The 13,327-nt window shown below is 45.8% G+C and overlaps 1 protein-coding gene across 1 annotated transcript in view; it reads left to right on the forward strand.

The window, feature by feature from the left end:
• The window catches only part of GRIP1 (glutamate receptor interacting protein 1), a gene marked incomplete at both ends in the record, with an annotated part of 233,798 nt that extends 221,062 nt beyond the window's left edge, over nucleotides 1–12,736 (forward strand). Inside the window, 5 exons of the mRNA XM_084269746.1 lie at nucleotides 1,668–1,779; nucleotides 1,965–2,009; nucleotides 4,427–4,660; nucleotides 11,376–11,522; nucleotides 12,500–12,736. Of these exons, the coding sequence (XP_084125872.1) occupies nucleotides 1,668–1,779; nucleotides 1,965–2,009; nucleotides 4,427–4,660; nucleotides 11,376–11,522; nucleotides 12,500–12,736 (775 nt within the window). The remainder of the gene's footprint in view (nucleotides 1–1,667; nucleotides 1,780–1,964; nucleotides 2,010–4,426; nucleotides 4,661–11,375; nucleotides 11,523–12,499) is intronic.
• Between the last annotated feature and the right edge of the window lie 591 nt (nucleotides 12,737–13,327).

Here is a 13,327-nt window from a genome sequence, read left to right on the forward strand (position 1 = left end):
GTCCAACATTGGCTATTAAAATAACTACTTAGGTTTATGGAAAGAGCTAATTTCAGACGTCAAAGATGGTTCTAAAATCATGTTTTAAATACTTCCTTATCTTGCCTGGGAGGAATTGCTTCTGTGACCGAGTAGGTATTCTATTTCTGCATCTGTTGCGGTATCTGAGAAGAGAGGCTGATGCTAGGTGGAGAATCATTGCAGGAGGAGATTGAAAAGGCTGACCATTGTCTGCTTGACTGGTCCTAGATGTAAGAAAGCATCTCTGAGGCAGAGTTGCCATGTGTGTGAAGCACTCAAGCCCTCCTCCCTTGCACTGGGCAATTCTATTTAAAAGCTATTCTGTTAACAGTGTTACATCCACCCTGTCCTCAGTAATACCTTCTTTGTCAAGCAAGGCCTCCAGTGCTTCTGTAACAGTTTGCTCTGTTGATGCGTTGTGAAGCACCACTAGCTGCACTCCATGGGCATCTGCGCCAAAGTAACAACAGCTTGCTGCAGTGGAAGGACAGAACTCTCATTCTTTCCTTCCTCATCCTTCCCCTGTGCCTTCCACACAATCAGCCCCTTCCCATGCAGCAGCTCTGATGCTTGTGTGAACTGTCATCAAGCTGATTCCCCTTGCTAAGACAGCAAAGACCTCCAGCTTCCTCCCCCACAGGCATACACCGTAGTGGTGTTGCTTCGGGCTGTTGCTGCAGACCAGGGTTAGCAATTTTTTTAGCAGACCTCCCTTGCTGGGCAGCTCCCCCAAGCATCACTGTCACCAACGTCTTGCTGAAGCGTATAAGGCTTTGGTGTGTTTATAAACCACCAGAGACTAAGGTCTCCATGCAAGACAGTTGCATCCCTGAAAGTTTCTCTGTGTTTGTGTAAAATGACTGGAATGAGAGGAAATAGCTTTAAGCTGCCTCAGGGGAGGTTCAGTTTGGATATTAGGAAACATTTCTTCACTGAGGGGTCAAGTGCTGGAACAGGCTGCCCAGGGAGGTGGTGGAGTCACCATCCCTGGAGGTGTTTAAAAGCCCTGTAGAGGTGGCACTCCAGGGGATGGTTTAGTTGACATGATGGTATTGGACAGACAGTTGGACTTGATGACCTTAGTGGTCTTTTCCAACCGTAAAGATTCAATGACTGTATGATGGGGGTCAGGTGGGCTTAACCCGATAATGGCAAGTGCAGCTTTGGCTGAAGGAATTAGGTAAAAAGCACCACCAAATTGCTGTTTGCAAAGATGAGGGTTCTTCACCTGTTCCCTGGGAGGAGTCTGTGAGGCTGAAAGGTTGTTATTGCAAGTATTTGTTGCATGGAGCAGCTCTACACATAGCTACTGGCTGATCCAGTAATATTCATAGGGAGTTCCCAGTTTCAGTCCAGTAAAAATACATGTTGAATTGTTCTTGGAATCCATTTCTCTCCTTACTGATATCTTGCTGCTCAGATCCTGCCAGCTGCTAGTGACTGCCAGGTTATGAGAAGACTTGTCTGTCATGTGCTCTGCATGTCCATCTAGCCTGCCCTGATCAGCCACTCTTCCCCACTCTCCTGCCTACCTACCGTAACGTTCTGTCATTCAAGTTGCAATCCCTGGCAAGCCACGTGTATAAAATATATTTTTTGAGAGAAAAAAAGTCCACGTTTTTTTTAACCTCTCCTTGTAAATCTAGCTTCACAGGTACCCATGATAACACCGAGGCTGACCAGGAGGAAAATTTCTGGTCTCAGGCTCTGGAGGATTTAGAGACCTGTGGCCAGTCAGGAATTCTGAGGGAACTAGAGGTAGAACAATCTTAACCTTTCTTTCCAATTATAGAGAAATATAACGGGTTTGGTTTGGTTTACATTCATTTTCTCCTTTTTTTTTTTTCCTTTCTTTTTTTGTTTTCCTTTATTTTTTCCCCCCTTTTCTTTTGAGTTGCACTAATCACACCAATTCATTTAAAAGCTTTAACCCCTCTCCACAGGACAAGGCTGACAGGCGTCTGTGTTTGAGAAACATGACTCTCTTGGTACCTACCCTTTACCTTTATATTTTCTCGCTTGTGCAGCTGCCTCCCCCCTTCCCCTAAACCGGAGCTGTTCCCTTTTGTACAATGCAACCGAAATTCTAGAAACCCCAGAGCTTCTGACTTGCAGCTTCTGCTGTGCGTAACCATTGCCGCTGCCCGCACGGGCGGCCCAGCGGCGCAGACCCCCTTCAGCGGGCGTAGCCTCCCTCCCTGCAGCGATGCATCCCCACTCTCTGACAGACGCTTTCCGCAGCTTTCCTTAGCATGCCGTGGGTTGTCTTTTCATTTGAAACTTAATTTGATTAAGGTGAACATAAAAGAAAATCATCTTTTCCAAAAACGTCTGCTTCTGATCTCAGTGCCCTGCCGAAAAAGCTGCCCCCTGGGAGATGCCGTTTCGTTACTACGTGCCAAGCTGTTCACGTTTCACCCTGAAGCTGAATGTGAACAAGTTAAATTGTTCACGTTTCATCCTGCATGTTAGATTGTGAGGAGGGGGGAGGAAATGCAGGCAAAGTAACTTTGAGCCTTTATTTTTCTAATCACCTTTTCTCTAAGTTGTCCAATCAGAACAATTAAGATTATACTGCCACTTAAAGCTGTGGAATGAAAGGTCCTCGAGTATTTTCTTTTATGTTCTTTTAAATTCCTGGAGCTGCAAAACTGGCAGAAACTCATTTTCATTTTTATGTTATATAAAGTCCTTTAGCAGCCAGGAGGAATGTGAATGGCATAACTGGGTGAAAGTTTTTCAGTGCAGATTAATTTACTTCCACAGATGTATGGCTTTTGTATTGCATGTGTGGGTAACAAAATGTGATTCTTATGTGTCCGTTGCTGCAAACCAGAGAAATGCAGGAGAAAAAGTTACTGGTTTAATTCCATAGTTAGATACGGTTCAGCACCACAGGTTTCTCTTCAAATCTTTAATATTCAGAGCACAATATAAGGGTATGGAAATAGATAATCCCAAAATGGAAATAGATCGCCCAGGCTGCCCAGAATTCATTTACTTCACCAAGTTGGAGTTTCCCCAGCCCTTCACCAAAGGGAAATCCAGAACTGTGGATGCCGTGTCAGTTACAGCATCACCTTGTCGCGCAGCGCACAGCTCTGAAAAGAAAGGTCGTGCAGTGCGACAGGATGCCAGGAATGGTGATGACTCTGTTTTATGAAGTGACATTGCATAATCAAGGACTCCTCATCTTTGATTTCAAGGTCTTCAGCCAAAGAGCAAAGAAAACTCCAGTTTGCCAAGTCCTCTGGCTGCTTTTGCTCGATCAGGCAGTAGTATCAGTCATTACTGAGCACAGGAAAGACTGTTAAGGCTACAGTACATTACTTCATAATGAAAGTAATAACGGAGCTGGGAGAAAGAAGGGTGACAGACCTGCTCACCAGAGACAGAAGCTGACATTTATTTGCCTGATTTCCCCTTATCTTTTCCCCCTTCATCCTTACTTCTCATGTGCAATCAGGCTGCCCCTGTCCTGTCCCAGTCAGGGGCAGGTTATGGCCTTTTAATTTCCCTTTTCACCTATCCATCAGCACCAGGGAGAGTAAACGGGCACGCGAGCCTGCGCTATCCCAGCAGTGGCACCTCTGGTGGGTGGTTGCACAGAAGCGCATTTGCCTCCCATTCCCTGGAGCAGAAATTCCTTCACAAGGGAGCAGGCTCCTTGCTGTGCACGGGAATCCCTTCCACCCAGCCAAGAAGAGTGTTGTCATCGTCTTTCAAGATTTCCCCCTCCATGCACACCAAGATCTGATGTAAAAGGCCAGCTTGTACTGAGATTAAACCAGCAGTGAGATGGGGCCCTGTCTCTGAAGCGTTAGTGCTAAGGCAGGTGCGATACATGCTCAGGCAGAGCTCCTTTCCAGGCAGTGAGCATCCCAGCCTGGGGTGGCATCAGGGCAGCTCTCTGCCAGCACTGGCTCCAGAGCCACCCACATACTGTGCTGACTCACATTTTTTTACCTTGCACACAGAGCCTGAATTCAGAACGCCTTCCTGTAGCTCCCATTCCAGCGAAGGCAATTACACCGCCACTTAAATGTCGTTTTACTTACATGTAAACTGATTTTTTAAACAAGCAATTATACTACTCACTCTTCAGCTTGCCAGGGGACTAGCTTACAAGCATAGCCATTCTAGTGCTCAGTATTTTAGTTTGAAATGCCATCTGGAAACTTCTGCCCATAGGGTTCTGTTGTTGTCGTCGTCGTCGTGTTTTGTCATGGTCCTTCATTTTATAGTGACTTGCGAGCAGACTGTACATCTGTCCTCTTGCCTTTTGCTGTGCCCTGAGTGATTGTGTTCTAACAAACACTAGAGACGTTTTTCCTGCTGCTATGAATTAACCGCTTACTTAACCCACCTTCTGTGTTAAAAATTAACCTGTTCTTTAATGCTCTAGGCCACAATTATGTCAGGAAGTACAATGAGTTTGAATCACGAAAGCCCACAGCCTCGTAGCCAGCTGGGAAGACAAGCCAGCTTCCAGGAGAGAAGCACTGTAAGGCCACATTACAGCCAAACTACCCGTAGCAACACGTTGCCGTCAGATGTGGGGAGAAAGTCCATGGTTCTGAGAAAAATTAAGCAAGAGATGAAAGAAATCATGTCACCAACTCCTGTGGAGTTACACAAGGTCTGTAATTTTTCTTCTGGCAGCTTTGAAATAATGCATTCAGCATAGGGAATCTAATTATCTGGCAATACAGTAAGCACTTTTTATAATGACTCCACAGATGTAATTTGGGGGCCACGCATATTAGTTCTTACAACATCCTCTTACATCCTTGTGGGGCAAACAAACAACTAGGATGCATCCTTGTCTAATGTTTTCTCCTACAATAAATCCTCAAAAGGGACTGCTCTCCTGTAAGGAGGACCCGCTAGTAATTTGAATTGACAATACCAATAACTCATCTCTGCAAAATGTGTTCATTAAGAAAGTAAAGTTTAATTTCTAGAAAATACATTTCTTTAGGAAATTACTCAGGAGGGCTTGGGGCTCCCATTGGTCCTTTTTCAAATTAGCACTCATTTTGAATCAAATACACGAGACTCGATGTACATAATATAGAATGTTATTTCAAATTAGCTATTGCTTCTCTTCTCTTTGTAATTCCATTGCTCTAAAAAGGATAAATAATCTTCTGTCCGTGCAGCTTTTCACTGCTCGAGACTGCTGAAACCACCTGGTGCTATGAAGGGGTACTGCATAAAGGATCTTTAGGTACGCACAGCAAACGCCCCACCAGCTTAAGTTAGGGCACAACCATGACCAGTTTCCAAAACTTTGGGGGACGATATAAGGCTGCTCTGCTTGATATGAATGAGCACCTCATCCCCTGCACTCACCTTCCTCTTAAAAGTCTGAGATCTTCCCAGAGAGGAGGCAGAGAAATTTCATTGAGAGGTCCTACGTTGTCATTTGCAAGAGAGTTGGTTTGGTTTGGTTTCCAGTCCCTGCGGATTTGCCCAAGTTCAGTTCATAGTTCAGTGGAGTTGGTGAGGTGAGGTGAGGTGAGGTGAGGTGAGGTGAGGTGAGGTGAGGTGAGGTGAGGTGAGGTGAGGTGAGGTGAGGTGAGGTCTCACTGCGGGATAAACTAACGTCAGTAGAAAATCCCAGAGTGGATCTTACATATGGAAAACTAATCCAACACCGATGTAAATGATCAGCAGGCTGTGTTGGGATTTTTACACTATTCCTGTTTCCAGCTCACTGTGAGGCATAAACCAAACTCCACCACTAGGCATCTCCTGGTGTGTTCTCAGCCAGCAGAGCCCGGCTTTCTCCTGTGGGCTGTAAACAGCCATTTGTGATGGATAAAACAAATCCTTTGCTGAGGAGTCGTCAGATTTCTACTGAGTGAAAAATCCCCTGTCCTCCAGCTCACTCTCTTCAGTTTCTTTTTTTTAAGAGTGTGGTGACCTTCCAGTTCTGTAATTCCCAGGTTCTGTTCAGACACTGTACCCACTTCTGTGCAGTCTGCTGAAGTGATGTTGGGTTTGCTTACACTCTCAGTTCTGTCATCCAGAAAAGAGTCATTTCCTTTCTAAAAATCTTTAAGTTGAATCTGCACCAAGGATTCTCCAAATCTTTGCGATCATTTAAGGAAAACAGAAACCATGACTGAACCTCATGGTCTGATTCACCCAGACGGGCTTCTTATACCCCTGTGATGACACATGCAGGTTAGCCCAAGCGTCGTGGGTTGTCATGACCAAAGCTTTTCTAGTCGTGCCTGTCTTGGCAAGTTCTTGTTTACTTTTCTCACTGTTTCTTGCCTGTCATTTTCTCTCCCCTCCTTCGCTTTTGTATCAGACCCTTAATTTAACACTGATGATAACCTCTTCAGTTGCTATTTCTCATGCTGTTTCTCAGCTTGTCCTACAATACTGTTCCAAAAACAGCCACAATGCCACAGGAATGACGTCACTGTCAGGCAAACACCTTGGTTTAAGTATTTTTCATAACAGATCTTGCTGGCAAACCTGTTCTGCCCTCTGCAAGCAAATGTCTTAATCCACTGGGCCGCTGCCAGGGCAACTAATGAACTAAGAATTCTTCTGGAAAGGTGGGATAGTATAAACAGACGTGGAAACACAAGCTAAGACTTACCTTGCCCAAGACTTACCTCAGCAAGACACTCAAGCAGGTACTAGGCTGTATATTGCTGAGCTTTCCAGGTTCCTTCACCAGGACGGTTCAGGTGCTTTTCCGCCGTCTCAGCGCCATGGGTCTGTGTGCCTGTGTGACCTACGTATGGCTCAGTGTTCGTGCCTTGGCTGGAGGGCAGGAAGGTGAACCGGCTACAGTTGCTGTTTCCACTGGTTTTCCATGATTGTGAGGGCGCAAAGACACATGATTCTGCCAAGGCAAAAGCCACACTTAAGAGACGAGATGCAGCAACAGCCAGTCCAGCCGCGCAGGGCAAGAGGCACGAAGACTGGATCAAGACTGCCCAGGCTGCAAACACAACCGAGTGTGTCTTTGGGAACAGCCCGATGTCATTACTGCCTTGTCCCTCCCCGCTGTACACCTGTCCGAACGGTAACCCAGCCCTGTGGATTGTGGTGCTCAGTGACGCCAACCTCGCAGCACGTTAACCTGAATTCCTCCCAGGTCTTTCCTGCTTCGCTCCTTTACATTCACCAGACATGTACTCGAGCTGCCTTTGTCCTGAGGAAGCTAGGATTGAGATAAGTGTCGTACAAATCCCTTCAAACATTTGTTCTGGATGGTTTAATAAGTAACGTTTAATTTAGCCAGAGAGCAGATTGCTGTATCAGTACTCAAATTTAATTAACGCCTTTAATTGATTTTATCTACTTAGGAAATCATATAGATTAATATTTTTCTAAAAATCATTGCAGACCATTTTTAAAAGTTTCATGGAGCACATGTTCCTCTGAGAGCACAGATACGCAGCAGGCATTAGGTAATTTTTCATAACACTATTGCAAGTGAACCTGAAACTGCAGTCAGCTGAGATACCTCAATAGCTGATCCTGTGCAAGGTGTATCAATTTAAATTAGGCATTTTTCCCATAGATGTGAGAGGGGAGAGAGGCATAGAAACAAACCCAAAACATGTAATCTTCTGTTTAAAATTTCTTACTATTTAACTGCTTATGAAAGATGGATTGCAGTTCCATTTCAGCTTGCTTTTTCCCTTAGTCTCCTGATATAAATTTACAAGTCTAACAGGCTGCCAATAATGGTGATTTTGCTGTGGAGATAAAACAGTTGGATCAGCAGTACAGATAAACCAGTATGATTTCGGTGTGGCACAAATTGCCTGCCCCCTCCTACCCTTCAGACAGGGCCGCATTCCTGGCAAGTGAAGATGAGAAACCCGTGTGGTTGGGCTCTGCCCATACCTGATATAAATAAGAATATTTTTAAAAAACATTTCAGATGGTAGGGTTTTTACTCTGAGATGCCCTGAAAAGAAGTAGCCCCCAAATCGTAACCTGTAATCCAAAAGAAAGTTCTCTACAGATGACTCGCACCTAAAAGTGACAGCTGTCAAACATGCAGCAGAGTTAAATTGCAGTCTCATCCCTTAAATGAATAAATATCAGTTTCTTTATTTTCCAAGCTCTCACTAAATAAAGGAAAAGCCAGGAGAGATAACTGCAAGGGAAACAGGTTTAAAAAAATTCTAGGATCTGAGATGTGAGAAAAGAGAGAAATGAGAAAATACTTTGATCCATAAAAGTTGTGATTGCTGGGTAGTAATTCCCTTCCCGAGTGCTCAGTCCACAGAAACCAGGAAAGTCTGACCAGAACAAGTGGGGGGTAGGGAGACATTCCAAAGTTTTGCCCCCCTCCATCACCATACTTCCTACTGTCCCTCTTCAGCAAAATTCGGCTTTGCCATTTGCAGTGCTCCGTTTCTGACTCGGAAGCTGGGCATGACGCAGCACGTGTGTTGTTACAGGGTGGACCGAGCTGAGGTGAGATGAGCTGAGGTGCCATGGCACTTGCCAGAGCAGGATTTCTCCACTCTGTTTCTATTTTCTTTGCTAATAGACCACTTGCTGCGACAGGAACAAAGCAACGCTGTCTTAGAATGTACGAGTGGGACCAACACAGACACATTCTCCACTCCAGCTTGGCTTTGATAAGGTCTTGGCTGTAACAGTGTCCGTTTTGGGGTCTGAAAATTAAAGAAGGGTGTTGACCTACTGAGCAGAGTCCAGAGAAAACCAAACCTTGTTTCACAACACTGCAGAGAAGGAGAGAATAAAGAAGTGATCATGTTCTCCGTGGGGAGCAGCGGCTTAAATCTCAGCAAGGAGAAACATCCAAAGCACTGGAACAGGTTACTTTAACAGACTGTGGAGGCTCCATGACTGGAGATTTTTAAAAGCAGGACAGATAAATGTCTCTCAGAAGTAGGTTGGATGCTGTTGATCCTGCCCTGGGACAAGAACACAGTCTAGATGACTTCAGCGAGTCCCCTGTTACACAGGCGGCTGCAGTTCATCCGAGGTTGTATCCAGCTCCATTTAACTCCAGTGCCTGAAGGAAGAGGAAAGGAGTGAGTGGAAAGGGAAAGTTCCTTTTTAAAGCTGTGCCATCTGTGCTAGAACAGCACACACTATTTTTAGCCTTCTCCTGTTAGGCACTGTACCACATTTTTACGTTTTCTTTTCAAGGCTGCTTTCAGCAGCAGCTACCGGGAGGCACCCGGCCCTTGGTGGCTGTGAGGGGGGAGGAGTTACCTCATTTGTAGAGAACTCATGTCTTGGTCCACTGCTAAATATTTTTCACCAGTGCCAGGAAATGCACACAGATGTGTCAATAGAATGTATCTCCCTCTGTTATTTGGGGGTTTTTAAGTCTTTCAGAACAGTAGTCTTGCAGCACTTTCATAGCAGCTTCAAACATATTTCACATCAAAGCCACGTCAGACATGCTATGAAATCACAAACAAAAGCCTCTCTTCATAACAAACCATTGGAAGTTTCCCAGAGTCCTGCTGGTACAGCAGCTGTTGATACAAATTAAAATCATCCTATGATGAATTATTTTGAGTTTGCAGATAGGTTTTTCAGTAGCTGAAATAACCACTGACTCCTAAAATTAATGGTGACATGGAGCCTGACAGGTTCAGCAAGGAGTTACTTCGGAGGAAAGTGGGAAGTGAGAAGGCAAAGACTTTAAATGCTGCAGCTGCTGGGAAGTTTAAAATGCCAGCTCATGCCCAAAGGCATCACTGGCAGGGAGAAACCATTCTGCTTAGTTAATGGGATGTCAGGTATGGCTTTGCCCTGTGGTACAGATGGGGTAAGAGGAGGAACTGGTGCACAGTGAGGGGTGAGTACTGAGAATGGGAGTGTTGTTCATGCTTACCATGGCATGAGAGATGTTTTCACACCATCTACAGATAAACCAGTGCCAATGCCACAGCAGCCAGCGTTGTATCACTCTTCTCCCAACTGTTGCCCAAACCTCCCTGTGAGCCTGGTTTCCTTCAAGTTAGAGCGCTGCTGGAATACCCCTAAAGCACAGAAGAGTTGGGAAAACTGCAAAGAGGAGGAAGACAAAGAAACCAAACCCCCACCCCAACTGCCTGTGCTCTTTGCTGATCTCACCGACTCCTTCACTCCGGTTCTAAGACAGCTGTTCCTGCTCTTGCCTATCCACAGCGGCGGTTAAGGCAGGAGGATCTCAGCAGCTTTCTGGCAGCAGCACCAACTCGTGCTGTGCCCCAGCACTTGCCAGTCTTTCATGGAATACCGACCAAGGCCTCGGCAGCCTGATCTGAATTTGGTTCAGCCTCACTAGCACCAAGCCATTACAGAATCACAGAGCACTCTTAATGGTGTCATTTTATCAGCCAAGGCATGAGAAAACCAGTGGTTTGAACCCAAAGGGACGTAAGCTTCAGCAGTCAAAGCACGACTTTGAGTTGTGTGACTGTATGTGCACACACAGTTTGTGTCAGCATCAGTCTGATGTCACACCACCGACTCAGGCAGTTTACTTGTGTAGGTGGGCACTCCTGATGGGAGAGGAAAAAAAACCAAAAAAACAAAAACAACCCTCCCACACACACACACACCCCTGAGAGAAATCAGAACCTAGGCATGCTGCATACCTACAAAGAAATCTCTGCATCTTTTCCTATCAAATAACTGAATTCACAGTGCCCTGCAAGGACTTGGTCTGTGATGTCCTTTAAAAAAAAAACCCACCAACACCCCCAAACCTTCTCCTAACAGCTTTACTAACGCCTGTTTCCCGCTTTTGACCAACTGTCTTGTGGCTGCGTAACTGTGCTCATGCTGCCTGCCAGCTCCTCCAGGAGCCTTTTTTGGCCTTTTTGTTACAGATTGCATTGTAACTCCTGTACTGAGCACTTGTGAGTGTCAGCTTTGCAGGGCCTGCCAGGGTTGGAAGACACCACACCAATTGTTTAGGCGAGGCCAGGTTTTTATCCCTGAAGCAAAACGAAACCTAATCTTGTACTCAGCTCCTGGCAACTAGAGAACAGGGTAACCAGAAAAACCCAAAAAACACCAGGAAAAGTGGGCTAACCATCTCAGATTCCCAGCTGGCAAGCAGGAGTGAAAAGGGCTGGTTAGTCCTGAAGAATAAGGTGGCTTCTGAGACTATTAATACAGTGGCCAAAAGGGACAACTCTCATGCTGTAAGTACCAAACAGTAGGTAAGTGATTGCTCCAATATGGGAAAAATAAACCCACCAAAGCCATCCTGGGAAGAAAACCTGCCTAACACCTGTAGAAATATGGAGAAACATCTTGTGTTGGTTGTGATTCTTGTGTTGGTTTTGTGGGTTTTTTTTTTCCCCCCTTCTCATCCTGCCACATCACTTCCCCAGGTAACGTTGTACAAGGACTCTGAGGGAGAAGACTTTGGGTTCAGCGTCTCAGATGGCTTATTGGAAAAAGGCGTGTACGTTAAAAACATTCGACCGGCTGGCCCTGGCGACCTGGGAGGCTTAAAACCGTACGACAGACTCCTGCAGGTGATTTGCGGCATGACAGGGGCTTAGCAGGAGGGTGCCCGACATGCAGGCACCTTGTAAAAAGCTTTGTAACCACACTGCGGGCATGACATGGGGGGTTTTTCTCATCACTGACTTGGAACGGCCTTGTTACCTACATTACTGTAGTGAAAAGGAGCAGCAGCGCTGATATTTTCTGCAGGAAAAGGGTGTGTGTAGCAGGACAGGGAGAAGGGTAGAGCATCACAGTCATTCCGTGCGAATCACTGGGAGCTTCCATAAGAAAAGGCAGCGATTCGTGTTGACTTGGGCGTCTGGGCAGTGGCACAAAGGCTTGATATTCCTGTGAAATCACAGCTGTAGGACCGGATTCTTTCCAGACATTAGGCACCACAGAACCCCACAGGGGACATACCGAGGCATTGCCAGGCAGGGTGGCAGTTCTTCCTGTTCTTGATACAGACTTGGGAACTGTTTCTGTGCCTGCTCTAAGTTGTTGACTGACACAGCCAAAAGGATATTGTACTCGCTCAGCACCACTTAGCCCAGTGCCAGGCTGGATTGTGAAAAAAAAACAAACCTAAATTATTTGTCAACTAGACCAATAAAATGCTAAGCCAATTTAGCTGCATTGATTAAAACCAGAAAAGACCTGAACCAAGTTGACATTTTAGATGCAATCTATTACATTTAAATTAAGGAACACCACAAAAGACAGAGAAACTATGTGCTGTTAAATGTCACTTACAGGGCAGGCCTTGTGCCAGCTGCCACAGCTATCGCCCATGTAAATATGCCCACTTCAACTGCATGCTGTCAAAAGGGAAGTAGAAAGTTAAACATGCATCTTCAGATCATGGTTAGTCTTTTGTACGGGGTGATTCTCTACCTGGAATATTTAAATCAGGTTCTGTAGTCTTAAGGGTAAATCTGTTTCTCTTGTGATCTCAATGCTGTTTCCTAAAATGGTAACAAAATTCAATCCTCTAATTGTTCAGGTAAACCACGTTCGCACCAGAGACTTTGACTGCTGTCTGGTTGTACCCCTGATCGCAGAATCCGGCAATAAGCTGGAACTGGTGATTAGCAGAAACCCCCTGGCATCTCAGAAGGGCAGCTCAGACCACCAGGCGTCAGCGAGCGGGGAGTGGAGTGACCAGAGCAATGCCTTCCTGCCACCGAGCGGCCACGCCAACCCTAACGCGGAGACACGGGACCCTACAAACACTTTATAGCAGAAAAACGGTTCAGTGGGACGCTGGGTAACAAAAGACAATTATGGTGCTAAATCCCTGTTAGAGCCCCCACCCCACCCCAGATTGAGGCTCAGATGCTGTGTATAGCACTGAAAAGCACAGAAGGTCAGTCTGTCTGTCTGTCTCAAGGCTTCTATAAATTCACAGTTACTTTGGTCATCATTTAGCTCTTGGTTAAGTCATTCCCTTATGAACAATCTGTCATTAGCAACAGTACAAAAAGTTTGTTGGGGTTTTTTTAACTTTTTCTCCCAAATAAGGAACCGGGGAGATGTTTTCAACATGTTCTAAGTGCTCCTCTGCCTTGGGCAGCAGCTGCTGTTTGAGGAAGAAGGGCGGCACTGCCCTCTGCTAACAGCCATGGCCAGGCTACAGGGCTTTTACAAACGTGCTATCAGAAAGGTGGTGCCTGAGGGAGGAGGGGCAGGGGGTTTTCTTGTTAAATGGCTAGATCTGTGATCCTGGGGACCCCATTTCTGCTGGCGAGACGGGTGCGTGTTCTCCTCAGCCATAGCGTGGTTCAGAGGGTACAGCAAAGTGCTGGCAGGAGGCAGCAGGACGTGGCGAATG

Source organism: Gallinula chloropus (genome assembly GCF_964237585.1).
Source record: "Gallinula chloropus genome assembly, chromosome: 1".
In the NCBI taxonomy this organism is placed as follows: Eukaryota; Metazoa; Chordata; class Aves; order Gruiformes; family Rallidae; genus Gallinula; species Gallinula chloropus.